General features: G+C 37.5%; 1 protein-coding gene and 1 long non-coding RNA gene across 6 annotated transcripts; one reads left to right on the forward strand and one right to left on the reverse strand.

The window, feature by feature from the left end:
- Positions 1 to 75: 75 nt before the first annotated feature.
- LOC117601097 (thrombospondin type-1 domain-containing protein 4) lies at positions 76 to 19,093 on the reverse strand. 5 transcript variants are annotated; one of them, XM_034317444.2, is made up of 14 exons: positions 18,854 to 19,093; positions 14,149 to 14,504; positions 4,840 to 4,987; positions 2,986 to 3,152; positions 2,786 to 2,882; positions 2,649 to 2,697; positions 2,465 to 2,586; positions 2,266 to 2,395; positions 1,949 to 2,192; positions 1,666 to 1,866; positions 1,408 to 1,569; positions 1,167 to 1,343; positions 811 to 1,027; positions 76 to 750 (listed from the first exon to the last, which is right to left on the reverse strand). In XM_034317444.2, exons 2-14 carry the CDS (start codon positions 14,188 to 14,190, stop codon positions 614 to 616), a joined length of 1,893 nt encoding a protein of 630 aa, XP_034173335.1. In that variant the 5' UTR covers positions 14,191 to 14,504; positions 18,854 to 19,093; the 3' UTR covers positions 76 to 613. The 5 variants fall into 5 exon arrangements, with proteins under 5 accessions (XP_034173335.1, XP_076548947.1, XP_034173334.1 ...); XM_076692832.1 differs by having other exon boundaries at positions 18,755 to 19,093; XM_034317443.2 differs by having other exon boundaries at positions 14,149 to 14,501; positions 18,751 to 19,093.
- Positions 10,419 to 14,158, forward strand: LOC117601102 (uncharacterized). Its single transcript, XR_004580602.2, has 3 exons — positions 10,419 to 11,679; positions 11,929 to 12,113; positions 12,212 to 14,158. It is a non-coding gene; the product is annotated as an uncharacterized LOC117601102 (long non-coding RNA).
- Positions 19,094 to 19,589: the final 496 nt, after the last annotated feature.

A 19,589-nucleotide genomic window follows, 5' to 3' on the forward strand; every position in this document is an offset into this window, starting at 1 on the left:
TATTTTCCCGTAGACGTGGATATCATTTTCATTCCAAAATTAATTGATATGGTATTGATTAAATAGAATAAAATGTAGAAAGCATTAAGTTTATTACGGCAAGTACGTGTAACGAAAAATAATACAAATTAAATGCCAATGTTGCCTTATTACAATTTACACGATCAGTCTAATTTCTCCACATCGACGTTTTAAATTTTATCGTACAAAGATTTCATAATTTTTTATCGTGTTTACAGAAAAATTGCTTTCGAAAATTATCTTACTTTACAGGATACAAAAATTTATTATTACTTATGATTTTCGTGTAAGTACAATTTTTTAGGTATCATTTTTCAGGGAGTACCTTTAGCTTATCATTTTCATGTACAAAAAAGTCGACGTTAAAATCTAAATCAGGCAGTGCAGGGGTAAGTAAATCTACAGCGACACGTATAATATTTAGTGTTATCTTCGACGATTCGAATTTAAGAGAATATTACCTTTTAATGATTCTTTAGTTCTTTTTTGAATTAATAATTAACTAATATTTCAGATTGGAATATTCTCTCAATTGTTCATCGAAGAGTTACATTTACATTAAAGATACGTTTGTCTGGTCATATTTAAATCTTCATTCTAACTCTTGCTTAGCTCTGGAACACGAGAGACAGCACAGCTGTTGGTAAAATTGGTAAGTGCAGAGACGAGCTTGCAGGACTAAATTGCAGTTTGATATGGTGTCCTTGCAAAGTGGGTTTTCCTCGAGTCCTGAAAATTAAATTATTTTAAAATTTCCATATTATTTGTAAAAGTGACAGTTTGTTATACCATTTGAGATTTCTGGATCGTTTTGAACTTGCAGAACCCTGTGATGATTCTCAGCCCCGTGCATATCGTCTCTGCAAGGATAATCATTACAAGTCCTTCGGGAAATAGGACGATCATTTTCCTTGCAATGGAGTTCGTAGTGGTCTGGTGTTTGACCGTCTTTGTTCAAACATTTGACTTCTCTCTTCTGAATGCCCTTTCCACACGATCGAGAGCACTAAAGTTATTTAAGGATATTATCTTTTCTAATTAGGTTATTGAAAGATTAATCCGCGTTAGTTAAAGTATTAAATAATAACTCAGTAATTTGTAGGCTTCGATTTAATAGTACATATTACAGAAATTTATTCAATTACTTCTGTCCAGTCTGATATGAACCACATGGATGTACATGGTGGACCATTGCAAGCTCTTCTCGTTTCCGGTTTGTTCGCAGGACAATTCATATCGAGGACAACTCGAAGAGATCCACGAAGGGTTGTTACACAAACTGCTTCTCTCACTTGTTCTCCTCCGTCACATTCTGAAGAACACTAAAAAAAAAAAAGAAATGAAAAATTAGTTTTATTTATTATTTAGAAAATATTTTGAACTTACCTCAGACCAAGGTCCTGAAAACCATTGTCCACTACATGTCCTGTTACTGGAACAAGTCCTTGCAGTCTCAGGTCGAGTTGATTCCTCGCAAAATTCTTCTTCCGGTCCCTTTTCACAAAAAACCTTCCTCGTCTGTACTCCAATCCCACATTCTGCTGAACACTACAAAAATTTTCCAGAGATCACCTCTTTTCCTAAGTTTCAGAAGTTCCTGATTAATTTTATGGAATTAATTAAATTAATAAATATTGCTTTTACCCCTTCGGACCATTCGGTGTACAACCACTGTGGACTTTGAAGTCTCGTTGAAATAATATTCGTTTGAGGTGGTTTGGTGGTACAGGGTCCCAGATCGCAAGCTTCTTGAGTAATAGGCTTTTCTTCAAGATCACAAGGAGGTCCTTGTGTGATGCAATTTGCAGTTCTTGTTTTCTTACCTGGTCCACAAGTTGTTGAGCACTATAATACAAAAAGTTTGAATATATTTCCTCACACGTGGATTAAATTTGAATACCATTTGAATGAAGAACATTAGACCTACCGGAGACCATGTGCCCACGCTCCACTGTGGAGGCGATAATGTGGTCGTCGTCGTTTTCGTCTCATATTCACACGCTGGCATTTCACAAACCTCATTCGTAGGAAGAATTTTTGGTTCCATACAGGCGCCATCGGCTATTCTCATTATTAATGATGGTTTTATTTCTTGCACGCATTCTAACTCTCTAACGCGATTTCCGGTACCACAAGTAACGGAACAGTCGCTCCAGGGGCCAGGTCTCCATCTTAAGAATGTTAAAAATTTAAGATAGGGAGCTAATAAGAATTATACTAATCGTAAATAATGATTCTCCTTACTTGGGAGGGCAAGGCATAGTGTTACATCTCGTTTGAGTTTCTCGTGGCTTTTCTAAAGCATGACACCTCTTTTCTGGCACTTGAGTTTGCGTATGTTCCCTTATACACACGTATCTTATCATCTGAATACCTTATTATACAAGAGAATAAATCACTAGATACTGTATAAATTTGAGTATTTTAAAATATTGAATGTTACCTCCTCCACAAGTCCTGCTGCATTCAGTGAAACCACTTGCTTTCCATATAAATTTTCTTTTCTTGTAACGTCTTGGAAGATAGGTTTGAGTTGCATCGTTGATATTAGTTCCAGTTTCTATTCTAAAACATAAGGAATTCAATTTAATAAAATGATAATGGAGCATTATAAAATTAATTCTTACTTTTTATGTGGAACAGATGGTACGATAGGTTCACTAGCTTTGGCAGAAACTGGAAATAAAATGTTTTTTTTTTTGTATAATAATTAATTGAAATTAAAAGGTTTTGTTTCCATTAGTACAATTTTATTAACAGGCACCTGTTTTAGGTCCAAGATGAGGATTCGGAGGGACACTCACACTTCCAGGGATGATATATCGATACACGATACCAGGATTTGGTTCTTGATACAAAACCTATTTTGCAAATATCACATATTTTTTCCTCTTAATTGCAACTCATTTATCTAATTCTTTTATCTAACTTAATATATTTTTTTTCAGGTGGCGATTTATTTACCATAACATCGATGGGTTCGTGCAATGGACCAATAGCAGAGAAGCTTTCCAAATTTTGAGGACTTTGACGAAGATAGGTGAAAGTTGTCCCAGCTGCTGGATACTTGCCGGATAAGTTAATACTATAATTTCCATTCAACAAGTAGGTACCATTTTGCAATTTTATTGCTGAAAAAGAAATACATAATTTAATTTATTTTACATCTTTAATTATAATTTAATTGTTATTTTCAATTATTGATACAGTTTCGCTCAAAGATTGATCTTCTGACTTGTAAGAAAATTAAATTTTCCATATCTTTCCTTTGAAATAGAAATGACACGTTCAGAAGATCAAACTACTGATAACCAATGAGATAAAATGACTCAGCTGATCGTATTGCTAATTGTTTCGCGCGTTCGCCATGAGTCGAGAAGTAAATCGCATAATCATTCGCGTAATGAAACGAAGAGTCAATCACGGCGTTTACATAGGAGAAACACTTATTCCCGATACAGTATGCGAGATATGATGCATTAGATATATAGACGAGTCATTTAGTGATCGACATGCACAGAGACTCCATGCTGAGCTCCTTTCAACTCTCTTCAAGCTTGATTTAACTTCAAAAGTAGTGCTATCTATTTTCCTTTATTCCATTGCGATAAGTAGCACTTTGTGCAAACAGAATTACGATTATGAATACATAAAAGCAATTAATTTTTCTTAAAACCCTCGAACGTTGAATATATTTCGAAGATCGCGGAACGTGTTAAATAGCATAAAAATTTGCAGATATTCATTTAATAACCTGTTAGGTAATTCTACTAGTTTTTTTAAGAAAACTTTTAAGTAGTTTCATTAATATAAATAAAATCCAGGACTTTCTTGATCTTTACAACTAATTGGGTATTTACAACTCTAATAACTTTTATGGTAGCTCAATAAAACGTTTCAGTTAGCTGCGAATCGAATATGTAAATTGTGAAATCAACGTCGAGAATTCATTTTAAGCCTGCAATTGATCACGTCGTTATATCTTCGGGTCATTTCGCGTTACTTTGCACCTACCAAAAAATGGCCGGCCAGTGGAAATAAAAATCATTATTATGCGATATTTAATCTTCTTAAAGATCTAACTGCACGTCAGCTGATTCGATCCATTGTGGAAATCTTAAGAACGATCGTTCAGCCGGGAGTTAAATGCTCAAAGGGTTGCTGTCAACTTTACGATTTATATAATTCCCTTTGGATACAATATCAAAGACTGAACTGACGATAAAAATGAAAAATGGTGATCTCTGGAACGATATTTTACCACTGATTGTCGGAAATATCATAAAGTCTCTGGAATCAGATCAACGGCAAGACAATGTACTTCTAATAAATGGTTGCTTCATTTAATTTGCAAGACTCATCACGTCCCACTTAAAACTTAACCAGAGATTAGATTACGAGATATTAGTGGATGAATTCCAACGATAGCAGATCTTGAGTTGATAATAAATAGGGATCGTGGACGGGTGCAGCTGATTGCGAGCAATCGCGAACAATTTGCTTACTGGCACAGTTCGTTAGAATCATTTTGTCGCTGCGAAAACGGGATTCCGCGTATCAGTTTGATTCAATATTCCAAGCAACCCTCGTTACGCGCTCATTTGTTCTCTGCTTTATTATGTAGTGATGTATAAAGCTTGACACTCTAATGAAACTTAAGCTTTCGAAGCCGAGACTCGAGGCTTATTTCACTAACGCTATTATTATTCTATTACAGTTTCACGATCATCTGTTATTCCATTCGATGTTCGTTGAACTTGCACCAACGGAATGGTATTTTGGTCTCGGGATGCCGAATATAAATTGCAACTGTCCTACCCAAATAATTCTCCGTGTGACGTAATTGTGTCACGTTCAGAGCCAGAGCACCTCTTGGAACTGTGGCAACCAGATTGTAACCCCGTTCCAAGGTTGGTTCCGTGAAAATGCCATCGATAAGGTGTCCACCGCAGCTACTCGAAAAGCACTGCAAATAAAAACGAGGTATAATTAATTTAATACTGATTTATTGCGCTTTTTCTTCTGTTGCCAGAGGGAACCAAATGAGCTGCAATTTATTTTGACACTCTAACTGTTTGATTCATGATGAATTCATGCTGTAATGATCGAGCAATTAATAATCTTATCGCTCCATAGGGTATTAGATACCTTAAGTATCACATACAGCAATTAATTGAATTGAAAGTAATTATATTAACACGTTCAGTAGAACAGGGGTCATCTATGATTAATGCAAAATTAGTAGTCTTATCTTAGTCAAAATTAATAGTCAAAGTGTCTTATCTTAAATGATTTATTAGTTAAATAATTGTATCTGATATTTAAGCAAGACATATTTTAATTACTTTTGAAATAGATGGTACCAATAAGTGTAACATCGAATGAATAGTACAGAGTGATATATTGAAGCAAAGTTAATCGATAAAATAGAGTAATAAAACACGACATTGTAAAGGAAATAGAAATGACACGGAAGCAATGATGCGTTTACGCGTCCTCAATGAGGAAGTAATCAGAACGAGCTAACAGAAATAATGGAAAGCGTTACGCTCGTTTTGTCAGGCACATTGCTTGCATGGTATTGCATTTGTATCCATGATAAATATCTTCGATTTTTATCGTCGATCTGGGCACCGACCATGATTCCGAGTGTATCATGTTTTTACGCGAGGAAAATGTAAAGTATCGTGCAGTTTTATTGCCTATAAATTTCGTGAACACTCTTTTTTGAAGCTCAATGTTTCTTTCTTAACATAAAACAATTTTTATCCGCTGTTGACATATTAATCTGAGCAATGAACCGAGGGATTATTCAACTATGCACAATCGAGGAATAAAAATCCAGAGAAAATGTCAATTCTTGCACAATGGAGAATGTTCAAAGCTTCTTTGTCCTATCCTTCACTTTCTACGACAGAAATACACAGAGAACCTCCTTTTAAAGGTATTCAAACTCTGAGAAGCATTAAATAGCAGCAATTGAACAATGTTAACCAAAGACGCAAACGAAGACCATTTTCTTCTGTTTACTCATACGACTTCAGGAACGCAGTCCCGCGAATCACAACCAAAATTCCATTCGCCTTATGATTCTTCTGACTATTTATAGAGAATAATTAGTCAAAACATAGACAGTGTTTGTACACGTGGCTACTTAGCGACGTTTGTGCAAACAGGCTATGGCACGATCGAACCGAGTGGATTTCGAATGGGACGCGAATTAGTAAGCTACAACACGCGTGGATGAGACACGTGTTTGGACGCGTAAAACCACCGTGAAATTATGGCTGTCACAGCATAAATTTAGTCCCGTCGAGCCTCTACGAGCTCAGCTGCACTTCGTCGTCCCATCTCTGAATCGAGACAGCTCGAGTGCACCGGAAATCGAGGACCACTTCGTGGGAGATCCGGACACGTCACACGATCGAGAGCCACTCTGCTACCATGTTCGTTACTGAAAGCTTTTTTATTTTACAGCATTCGCCACCATATTCGTCTGAAATAATTACCGAATGCCTTTGACTTCATCTTGAGCATAGAAGGTAAATTTTTCTTGAAGGAATCATACCATTTATTTATTTATAAATTCAGTCGCAATGGATATTATTATTTGTGATTTCAATCGAACATAAATGAAAAAAAATTGCAATGATTTCTTGGAAACAGGCTGTTCGTTCCTGACAACGTTTACTATGCAAATGAGAATGCAGTTTCTGATCTGACAGTAGATGGGAAAGGGTTAATAAACGAAATAACATTGCGAAAGTAATCTCGAAGGATATTGTAACTTAACGCGAGGTCGACGTTACTTATTGTTGCGGTTGATGAAGTTGGGAGAAGATTACGAAGATAAGAAATTGTATGTTAAATTGCTTATAGTCCCTCATACGTGGGTTAGTGTTACATGGGCGTGGAATCGGTATATGGGACGCGAAAGACGGGTATAAATTACAGTGAAGACCACATGGCTGCGTACTAGCAAGTGCTTCGATGCTGATTCAGGTCATAACTGGAACCTCATATCTATTACTACCGTTTGATTGGACGATTAATAGGCTACTGATTTCTTGAAAATTCTATTCTAGTTCCATGCACGGTTTTGTGTCGATGTAGTGCCAAAAGTATTATTTGCCAATTTCATGAATGATTGTATATTTTTTAAATACTGATATACGGTTCAAGCTCCATTATTAATGCTCGATATGTATCGGAATTGAAATTTTACCTGACCTCTTTTAAACGTTATACAATCTTAAACTCAGCAATCTCTTCAGCTGACGTCGGTTTGTTTCCACTGAATTGCGTAACGGATAATTGTAAACTTTGTTTGAACGATCGAGCCTAGTTTTGTCGGGTTGAACTCGAATCCCGTCTAAATTTAGCAACACATTACTCTGCAGTAATTTCAAACAGAAGGTGTTCGATCTATTCTCATAAATAGCTTTCGCCACAATAGAGAACAGCTTAATCATCTAATCGTATCCTTCAATTTCTGATTTAGATAACGCACATGCTCGTTCAATTTCTGTCAGCACAATTTTCATAATTATCATTAATCCGCCATCACTCGAAGGGACGAAAGGATCTTTGATTGATTTTCCGACACTGTCCACCTTTGTCCTTCATAATCGTTAGAGCCGAACGGGACGTTGTTCCGTCGCGGTGAAGCTTCTTTTTTTCAGTAAAAGCTAATCAGTAACGTGCATATAAAGCCGCGCCCAAAGCGACACTCCTCACTCTGATTGGATTAACCCGGGATGAATGTCAAGTTACGTTGTATGCACGGGATCGGTTGGATGTTAATTGTATGAATATCGCATGAGCGAATTTATAAATCGACCACGAGGTGAACAATGCGAGCCGCGCCACACGGTTCTCGATTACCGTTCGATAATGTCAAACGACGTGAAACAGGTCCCCGATTACTTGATATTAACGACGAGATCGAGTGTTATACACCGGGATACCGGACGTTAATGTTATCTCGCATCGATCGTTATCTAGGATTTATATTTATGACATAGAACGTGATTTATGAGCATCTCCGTCGGGATTATGATCAAGAAAAAAAAAATTTATGGAATCCCTTAATTACGCAACGAACCTAACAATAATTCATTTAAAGGGTTCGATCTAACTTGGTTACAGTATACTTTTTATTTATTCAAACGCGTTCCCTTATAGCAACTTCATTTTTCGATTTAATATTCTCGGCAGCTTACAATTCGAGCTGAAAAGACCCACAACACCGTAGAACAATATATTTTGTCGTTGCTTGTTCGTACGTTGTCGAGTCCCCACGAAGCTCATTTTTTACGGGGCCCGTGTAATGTGGATTAAGTTGACACGCGACAAGATCGGGCGAGAGCTCCTCCCCGAGGTGCGACATCAAAAAGCTTCGCTGCATCATCCAGATCATCCGGAAGAGCCGGGAATCAAACCGTGTACACGTGGTTTTCCGTAAGGAACGCGAGAACACAACTTGTTTTATCGCAGTGTAAACACCTGGCCTGACTTCGCACGAGGCCGCTTGTAAATGTTGCCGAGAGAATTACGACTCGGTTATTACAAGTTAACGCGCGCGACGTAACTTAATGTATTTTAACGCCTTTACAGATTTATGCTGCACGCTTAAAATGTACATATGTATATACATTTGGGAAAAAAACCGCGAAACGCATGAACATTCGTGTCGGCTATACGGGTTTCGTTTTCTATATTTTAAAGACACGGGGTTTGTATAGTTTTCATATGTTACAAAGGTATAAATATTCGTAGTTAAATTAGAAAAATGAGGCAAAGGTTGCGTGAAACTTTAAGCAGCTAATTAATAATCGGCTTTGGACCTAATGGTTCATGGTGGTTCGATGAGGAACGATGCAAATTCGGCATTATGCTCTGGATTCTTGACAAAGGGGATTAAACGGGTCTAGTGACCACGAAAATAACGCAGAAGAATTAACGTCAGGCTGAATTTTCATGTTGTGTATTATCGAGAGGATCTGGGTTAAAGTGAAGCACAAAGAATAAAACGTGTAGTGCAATTGCAGTTACTTATGCACCGATGCATAAAAGTGCATATACCTTTAGATAGACTAAGAGACTATTTTTGCTGATTACTGAGGAAGTAAAAATCCATAAAAAATAACGACTAGGAGTATCGGAAATTGAACCCGCATATTTTATTTCAGTAGCTGATTACATTATCCATTATGTCGGCAATACTTTGCTCTTCAATATTCCTTTTCACAAATATGGTGGTCTCGACCTTACACCCATACATTCGAAAAATCTTCCCGATAATTCAGTCTGACTTAGCATTCGCGTTGATCACTCGTAGAATCGTTTCACGGTTTCACGGAATTCCATCCTTCTTTTGACGCCTCTCAACCAGTTCCTCGGGGCCGGATATAATTGACTTTGCTCGATAAGACCGGATTCCGTGGCGAATTCGAAATGCTTTTTCACGGTGGTCCGACGGGACGAAGCTTGTCGAGAGCCGCGTTTAACGCCTTGCTCGAAGATCTGTCCGCTTCGCCTCGAGCAACGAGACCTCGAGGCGTTCTGCAACCTGCTCGGCCGATCCGTTGGCGCCGCGCCGGTTACGCGTACGCGTCGTAATGCGCGAGATGAGAAAGGGATGAGACGCGAAAGCAGAACCGATAGCCCGCGAATAAGCACGGTCACGTGCATCGTCATCCTCAGCTCGAAGCTCCATGGGAGAATTTAAATTTAGGATAGGTAAAAAGGAAACTGCCTCGTTGCTGTAATAGATCGAATAGCTTGCGTGAGTTGTAATAATCTACGTCGTTAAGGGGCAAATTAATATTGCGCGGATAGCGTTGATGATGGTACGAGTTAACGAACGACACTGCTGATGAGGCGACTGTAAATTGAGCGGAGACTTTTTTTCTTAGGGAACTTAACTGTAATTCCCTGGTGTAGTTGTACCTACATGCTTGAATAATGTCTTGTAATGGGGATATAATATACCAAAGTTTATGCATCAGTCATGGAAGAATTTTTCAAATTTTAGCCATCATTTTTTAAATCTTGCAATTTTTTAATATTTGATGTCATAAAATGTAGTTTGGATAAAATGGTCCCGTACTTTTGACTAACAGTGTAGGTGCACCATGTAGGCACTTTGGAAGAGGAAACATTAAAAGCTTCATAAAGAAGCGAACAACGAAATGGACATGGAGAGGTGCGAAGGAGACGAAGTGTATACTCGAAAGACGTCAATGAAGATTCGAACAGCATATGAAAGTCGAGTGACTGCAAGTTGCACGATCATGACCCTGCACTAAGCGAGTGTCATAACGTTGGGAAAGAAACGAGACACGAAACTGATGGTCCATGAATAAATATCTTTCCTACTGTCAGTCTAGCTGACATACGCGTAAAAGCAAATTGATTGCGACTCGGTAGAAATAAGATTTAATTTAGAAATTAGGCACGTTGCAAGTGTGACTGGAAATATTTCATTTAATTGCTGCAAACATCGTAACACTGTAACCTATTATTTATAATAATAATTCTTGCTATTTTGTTGAAAATTAGTCACATATGCGTATCAAAGGATCGGATATCATTTAATGATTGTAATTCACAATACATATGTCCACGTCATCGCAGCATTACAAAGATATATTTATAGATTACAACAAAGAAGATTTGTGCAATATTAACAGGAAACCTGAGAACGCTTGTAATTTATTACAATACCTTGACTTGACAATGGATACGAAGCTCGCGATACGAAAATGAGGAAACGTTGCAAGACAAGAAACTTCCTGGATGGATTACATTTATGTACCACGAAGAATATTCCGCGTTTTTAATTCGATCTATCAAACTATCATCTCGTAACACCTGCAACTCGTACCTTAGCGAATTCCTTCAACTTGTTAATGTCGAATGTGACTGATTTTAAGATCTGTAGAGAATCAAAGCCAAAGGGGAGGAAGTCTAACAATTTGTCTATTTCTAACAAAGTTTCCTTTATGACTTTCAGGTTGCCTGAAAGGACACCTACGCGATAAAACGTCGGAAATAAATCTCCTTAATAACTCAGAGATTCAATTTGAAAGCATCCAACCGGAAGGCAGTTGAACGATCCTGAAACTGACCAGAGAAGGAAGACCGTCCATTGAGCAAAGACAATGTCGGGCAGTATCGTGGGCGCTGGTACAATGAACATCGATTCGTTTGATTAATGAGCCATCCTTCTGCTTTCAGGAGACATTAGAACAAGATTTGGCCGATGAATTTGGATCAAGGATAAAGAGCCGTTTCGGTCGGTTCCCTGCAACACTTAAAAGCGACTCGAATCTGTTCTAATATGCTATCTGGCTGGTCTAAGAATACGCGTTACTCGCAACATTTAACCGCAGGAATGTGTTCCAAGCAATATGGAACTTCCTAGATAGACCTTGGACGTCATAGACGGGTTTCTGCTCATCGGTGGAAAAAATAAAAATCAATGTTGCTCATTGACCACAATTAAACGAAGTAAGCAATTTGCAAGCAACGCCTGGTAAACGCTGACAAACAAAACAATGCGTTCTTTGCTTAACAATGGACAACGTGTTGGTCTCTCTATGATCGATCGTCTTCATTCCGCATAAATACGGATGTTTCAATTCATTTTTCATGGTAATTAATGTGATTCGTATTGTTAGGTAACTGTAAGTGAGGGACGTTTATAAAATGAAGGTGTGAATTTAATTTATTGCATGATATCTACTGAAAAAAAGAAATGGTCTGGAAAATATTATTTCAAATTAATATGTACTTAGAAAAATTGGATTAGAGAGCAAAAACGAAAAATTCATAAAACATTAGATAGATCTTTTTAATTCATGTAAATTTTTTAATTATTTGATATGTATCTGATTTTTTTAGAATATCTTTTTCTACCCTTGGACAAGTAATTCTCGATGCACGCGCATTCACTTGACCCGTTTCCATGCTTATCGAAAACTATATATCAGAGTAATAACTTCAACTTTGATTGACATAGTACAAGATTTACATATCTTTTATGATAATTAACGAAGGAGTGGTGTACCTTGCAGTAATAAACGGCGGTAATAATTAGTTCACTGATTTTGGTTACCATACGTATGACAATCTTAACGTTCTTACTTTCTGTTTTACAAAGATCACCTTTTTTGTCTTGTTACAGAAATTCTTTTCCAATGCGTCTTTCCAATGTCAGACTATTTCTGATTCATACTACTTTGCCATTTAGGATTTATCTGCCTTTCACCCGAAACAAAGATTCCTCCAGGTAATATGCATTTTACGACCACCAATTTTATCAGTCATAGTTTTTAATGGACACGAGAAAAAAACTGGTCTGAACGGGTCGTTCGCAAATCAGTCGCGATTCTAAAATACAGGCGTTCGTTAAGGTGTGCTCGAATGGTATTTACCTTTTCGTGGCAAAGAGGCCTCGTTAGGCCGTGCGAATGATAATAATAACGCTGAATAAACTAACGACCAATATACCAGCGACGATTCATTAGCTGTTCGACGCTAAAGCATCGTTGGATTTACCGAACAGGCGCCTGGGTTTATTGAATGAGTTCTACGGCATTTGGAGATACCTGAGATCGCTTACAATTAATTCCCTGCTCATTTCGGGTCTTTAGGTATTTATCACAAGAATTTTTCGGGGCACCGACCTTCAGGAAAGGAATAGTAAATGATTTCAAAAGACAAGTTAAATTATTGGAACTATAGATTATTGATTCGAATTCGAATCAGTTGCATTGCCAATATTTATTTAACACTTATCGTAGGAGTGAATTAATATTTTACAGAAGTACTTTAAGCTCGTATCGTGTTGTTCAAAAGAAATAAAACTTCCAGGAAAATTAATTTTCGTTGCAAGATGTGTCTCAGGAATCCAATTTAAGAGTTGTGAAATCAAAGCTCGAAAGCGTCTCGAGAAGAACTCCTACTCGAGAACGATTCTCGACAGTGTCAGCAAGAAATACACCGACACGCTTTCGACGAATTTTAGTGACACGCACAGATAAAGAGATGTCTCCAAAAAGAGTCTCTCTTATCACGGTGACACGAACGGGACACGGTCGTGTGATACTTTTTATTGCCCCACGGTAGTAAGCCTCGAGACACTCGGTTTTCTTCGGTCGAGCAAGGAGAAAAAAGAATGGGATCGAAAAACAAAAAAGGAAGTGGAGAAAGGGGAAGAAATGTAAAAAAAAAAGACACAGAAGGCTCTTCGTATACATGCTTTTCAGCATGTGCTGAGAAACGGAGGCCTGAATGCGGACGGGTTTGAAGCACGAGGCGCCAGATATCCTGTAATTTGTCTTTCAACGAATCACTTTGGTTGACCACGTGAGACGACGAAATTTCATGGATCGTATGAATAATAATTTTATATTGAAACCTCAGCCACTGTAACTTGCGACTTTTATCATTTTATTTCCTTTCAGAGTTTTATTGCTGTTCAGATTGATTAAAAATGCAATTTCTGATTTCTTAATCCTTTAAGTACAGTATCAAGCAACGTAAGCTTCCCTAGGGAAAATAGTGTTACATTACACCGTCATTCTTCTTGTGGTCACCTAAGATGGAGGAGGGATTCTAAGGAAGGGAGAGACCGACATATCGCCATTTTTTCTAAGCAAGGCCACCATGCTCGGTACTGTATAATGAGCACATGCTCTGAAATAAAGAAATACTATTCAGCGTGTATGATTTAACTGAGGAATGTAGCATCGAGCTTAAAAGTGCTGTGCTCATAAAGGATTAAAAGAAACTTATCAGTAGATAAAATAATCACCAAAACACTTTGGACCATTTATCAAGTGTGCAAATATGTTATTCGTACTTCGATAATTCGTTCTTTGATTTCGAAACACGAGCCCGTGTAACCTCCCAGAAAATCGATGACGTACATGATCGTTTGAAAGAAACAGGTCCTTTGAATTCGGCTTCAAAGAGACCGGCCTACACTTACTACGCTTTTTTTCAAGTTCTTGCACGCACATTCGAACGACTGCACATTAGTTTGATCTACGAGTCGAATTAGAACTAACCCAGAAACATTCTCGACAGCACACTAAATCGTGAGTAAACGTTTCTTACCGTCAGAGATATCAATAGAGCGAACAGGATAGCTCGATCCATTTTGAAGAAGATTCGTGCTCTGCTTCACACTTGAACTGTCATCCTTTTTCCCATTAATGTTCGTCACGTTGAAGTCCTCTTTGCGGAAAATAGTTCGTCATTTTCCAAACACCGTTCTTTGGTTCGATGTTAGTCCCTTCCACTGTCATTTAAATCGCTGTTCAACATTTCACTGACACTTTCTTGGAATTTGTCTCTCTTACCATCGAGTCGTTTGTTCAGTTTAAAACATTAATATTGCTACTCTTTAACTTTGATCTCTTTGATATTATAGAAAATTAGAGATTCGTTGTTAGGAGGGTTGCTGATGGCTACTATAAAAATAGAATTATAGTACTTATGAAAATGGAAAATTAAAACACTGGATTAGAGCTATTTCTACCATGGCACTAAGGGGTTCATTGGTGACCCCCAACATTTTCTTCGTTCCAACACGATTTTCCCGCCAATTTTTTCGCGCCACTCGTTCCGCGATATTATTTATCGTGTTACTCGGGTTACCTTGCGCGGGATTCGAGAGACTCCGCAGGAATTTCCCTGCTGATATCTAAATTGTGATCAACGCGATCGTGGCAGACACGGATAGAAGGATAGCAGAGATAAGAAAATTATTTACACGAACACTAACCGACGTCATGCGGTTTGATAAAAAGGTGGCGGGAACACGGGGCATACTTTGTGTAATTACATCAGGCTGCCCGATAAATCGGCGACCTTTCCCGATTTTTCGTCGCTCCTGTTTTCGTTCGCGGTCCACGGCGCACGCTTTCCTCGTTAAACGACCGAAGCAGGTTTGTTTCTCTCCGGGATCGATTTGAAGCAAAGTGCCGACAAGAATGATCGATACGTTTTAGCGAAAATTATAGGCCCCTATCAGTGTACTAAATATATAGGGTGTTCTGAAAAATATAATGAAGAAGGTTTATTAAAATCCACCCCTATCAAAAATTAAAAATCCCAAAGGATCGTCTTTGATTTGAGCGAGAAAAGAATTTAATATTTTAAAAAGAAATTTTTATTCTCTTTACCCTCATAGCTTTTGAAATGAGTATCAAATATAACATAGATCAAAATTATAAAAAAATAATTCATGCCTCCTATTTCAAGTACCAATACTAATAAAAACTTTGGTTCATCGAAAATTCCCTGTGGTAGAGGATCAGTCAGATGCACATGACACGAGCTAAAAGACTCGAGCTTTTGTACATCGCGAACAAGGAATGACAAAACGTTTCTTGGGAAATCGACGAGTATTTTTAGGATCGTTTTAAGAAGGCGCGGTTGTAGAACGAATGCATCTCAACGAAAAAATATATTCGACGTTTGGATAATATTTTAATGCCGGCGAAAGTGGGCGTCGGATCGCCTACTATTTTTAAGCCCTGTCCCGATTTCTGGACGACGCTGCAGCCTGTCCTATCAGCGAATCACCGTTTCCCGTTTCTTTCGAGCTGTCCACGATTCTTTTTCCAGCCTGCACGCTCAAACAAACACGTTTCGATTCAAACTTTTGAACACTCTGCACTCCTGCTCCTTGTCACTATATATCTTGTACACCGCACGATCTGTCACATTAATTACTGAAGCTTGTAGCTGTAAATTCGTTCGTTGCAATTAATTCAATTACTCGTTATTTATTTCTTGATTTTGTACAAAACTGAGAGGACAAAATTAAACACCGAGGAATTCTTCTGTGATGGTTACAGTCAAGTATTCCATGAATAGTCGAGAAGTCGGTTCCGTTCGATAAAGGTTTTATTTTAAATCGAAGTTCGAGTAGCTCGATGGTTGAAGGCAGGGATTGGATTTTTGATCCAATGCTTCACACATTTAATCTAATAATAAAATAAAAATATCGGCTCGGTGTCTAGCACAAACGCCCGTAAGATCTCTGATACAATAATTCTAAGTAGTTCAGCTACGATCAAGATATTTTGAAGCGTGAGAAAAGGGCTTAGGATGGTGGACGAAGGAAATTGAATATCGAAGAAGGTATCAAGCTTTCATACATGCAAGCACATAATGCTTTCATGCTCCAGTTGTTAGCGAATGTTTGAGGGGAATTGATACCAGTCAACCTGTCGTACATGATCGCTTTTATGTAGAATTATTAGCTGAAAGTAGTCAGACAGTGATTTCTCAGCATTCCTCAGCCTCTTTAAACTCTCCAAAGTTCGACTGGAAATCCTGGTCTCGATTTTCCTTGGCTGGCGCCACGTCGATGGTTCCACTAGATCGATCTCAATTACGAACGTCGCATTATCTCTGCTTGAATCTATTGTTTAATCCGTGTATTTTCTATCTAACGTCACGAGTTCGTTTCTGCTAGATGAATTTATAGGTTCTGTTTACTATGAAACGCTATTTTAACGTCTATGTGAAATCCCATGGAACGCGATTGCAGCGAGAAACGTGGAATTTATGTAGCAATAGTCGCACAAGAAAATGAAATTATTCCAGGTGTAATTATGTACGATCGACAACTAGTTTGAAATTGCTTTATTTTCATTGGGGATTAAAGGAGAATCGAGTGAACTGATAATTAGGGTATTTGAAAATTGCAAACAGTAGTTTAACTACTTAATTGAGCTCAACAGGTCTTAATCAATGTGTAGATATGAGAAATTCAACCTTCTTCTAATCCTGCATATTAGTTTCCTTGGTAGTAGAATGTAAATAAAATTAACTATAATCGAAGAATACTGTAACATCTTATTTTCTTTTATTAGCAAGTTAAAAAAAGCTCAAATCGACTCAGATCCTTTTTCGAATAAATATTTATTAAGATGTTTCGTTTACTCGCATAAATCCTCCGACTAATTAAACTCGTCTTTTCATTTACTTCTGAACCACTTTGTATAATAACCCGACGGAATATTCATCGACTCGGGAAACACGGTTTGTCGGATTTGCAACCAGTCGCCCGGTGATCCGAGCGTAATTAAATTATTAGCCGATTATTTATTAGTCTAAGTGCCAGTTCGAGTGCATATTAAACGCGGGTTAAGTCGGATTAAATATTGCGACGTTAAGTGCACGGCAAGTAATCAGGAATATGAATTATGCGATATGCATTCGGTAGCTATCTATACGTCGTTCGAGTACAGCATACATTAGAAGCGTGATATTTCAGAAATCGTATCCTGTGTCAATTAATCAGTGTCCGAGTAACGCAAAGACAAGGTATCGTGTTAATCGTGAAATCCTTCAAAAGTTGCAAAAAAAAAAATTGATTGACATTTTAAACCCGTTTCGTTCTTTTGTTACATTGTACTCAGCGATTCGATTGATAATAATCAATTGCTACAAGTTTACCACATTGTTATCGATCTAGAAACACTTTTGTTCCTCGTTACAACTTCTATTTTTTCTCGACCGACATTTGCGAACCTGCTTTATATGAAAACGGAGCGGGAAGAATGAAATCATTCCGCGACATTTACTTACGCATGTACACCGTTTATTTTTGCGATTATCGACCCCGCTGCGATACCTAACTATTAATATAATCTTGGAAAGAGAGTGAAAAAATAATTTTCTGATGAACCGAATAAATAAAACAATGTTTAAACAGCTGCGGGATCTGTTTAGTGATACGGCCTCATAGCATTGAAAGTGATTAAAAGTATTAAGTCATTATTTAAATCAGAATAACTTTTTTTAAATGGGACCAAATGACCTATGGCTTTTGGGAAAGCTATAAAAATTAATTGAAAATTTTGAAATATTTTGATTATAGCTTCTTTTTCACACTATTTAGTCTTAGAGAAATTGAAGAAATTTTATTGTCCTGTCCAATTTCTTTAGAAGTACCGAAGAATTTCGAGTGTCTTTTTACTACCCTGACGTAACACTTTCAGGAAGGGTGGAACGAAAATTGCGCGCAAAGAGGGGTGCAAAGTCAAGGCCGCGTGTATACACGAAAATAGAGATGGTAGCCATTCGAAGGGATCGTAAATTTAGATTCGTACATTACAAAGTGTTTTAAGCTTGTGGCATGGAAAAAGAGTCTGTGGCAAGAAAGAAAGAAGGAAAAAATTTATAGCTGTCGGACAGAGCAAAGGGGTTCACGTCATACTTTGGCAGACGCAGAAATCTCAGCCACGTTCCACGTCTGGCACGATTTTCAGAAGCGTTCCTCTCCTTAATGGCCCTTACCAGATGACACGTTCCTCGACTATCTTAATCTTTCCGTTCAATTTGTCAACTTATTTTTTCCCTCGTGAAAGTAAGGAAATTGTACAACACTCGATTTGTCGTAGACATTTCGATCGTGACCATCTAACGTTGGATCACAAGTCGGCTGAACTTTAAACAATCGTGTCAACTTGTCCCAACATAGAATCTGGTACAAGTAATTGATGTATCAAATCCACGACCTCAATCGAGAATCGATCAATTAGATCAATATAAAATAAACCTTGAAATAGAAACTAAATGACTACGAATTAAAAAATCCTCAAATTTCTGAATAATTCATTCAAGAAACTCATGCTACTCTGCATTGCAAAATAAAAAATAAATTTGTATAAATATCAGCACTGGAGCACATAATATCACCTGCCATAAATTACGTTCCTGTCATTCGAATTGATTTATTTAAAAAAAAAAAATTCGAATAATAGACTGAGAATTTCAAACTTGTCGATCACTAGATAATTACTGTCGTTTTAATTTGTGAGACACTTTTTAGTTTGTCAATATTTTTCCTGGACAATGTCACCAAAGTTTATGTCGTTTCCATTCGATGGTTCACCATGAGCACTTGTCAGTTAATTAAATATCGAGGAAATAAGAAGCCGTAGCTACGATGGCGTGTTGCATGTTACAGAATACCGAGAGACGAGTTCCTCTGTCGTGCTTTACAGAGGTGTCGTGCCGAACTGACGGCTCCCGTCGGTGGAGGATCGACTTTATACAGTCGTGTGTCTCGCGCTGCACTATGAACGTGCCTTTACGCTCCTCCACCTTATTTTGTCACCTGGCGGTAGGACTACCCAATTGCAATTCAAGTACCATGCAAATTATCAATTAACACTTTTGCCATGGGGTCCATCAGTAGCCGACACTTCAAATTTTGTATGATGGAAATAATTAATAAGAAATGACAAACTTTGCAGATTTTTTGCAATATTGCAATTTAATTATTAGGGTTGAAAATTAAATTTTTTCTTTACAGAATTTCATACATTTCCTCTGTAAATTTAATATTCATTTCTTTTGGAACTATTTTTCTAATTGCATTTATTTTTTTTCAGGGGATTCTGTGAAAGGATTTGAAACGCAGAGGCAACAGCGAATTATTAAGAGGAATGGAATTTGAGAGCTTGAGTCATAATGTTTTTTAAAAGCCTGCTCTGTAAAGTTGTTAAGACAATTGAGAATGAAGCCTTTTAGTC

Source organism: Osmia lignaria, chromosome 16 (assembly GCF_051020975.1).
Source record: "Osmia lignaria lignaria isolate PbOS001 chromosome 16, iyOsmLign1, whole genome shotgun sequence".
Taxonomy (NCBI): Eukaryota; Metazoa; Arthropoda; class Insecta; order Hymenoptera; family Megachilidae; genus Osmia; species Osmia lignaria.

Excerpts from the sequence above, each read along its gene's own strand:
- LOC117601097 (XM_034317444.2), bottom strand. The coding sequence starts at position 14,190 with ATGGATCGAGCTATCCTGTTCGCTCTATTGATATCTCTGACG. Across the intron at positions 4,988-14,148 it reads CTCTATTGATATCTCTGACG|TGCTTTTCGAGTAGCTGCGG; the intron begins GTAAGAAACGTT and ends TTTTATTTGCAG. Across the intron at positions 2,396-2,464 it reads CAGCAGGACTTGTGGAGGAG|GTATTCAGATGATAAGATAC; the intron begins GTAACATTCAAT and ends TTGTATAATAAG.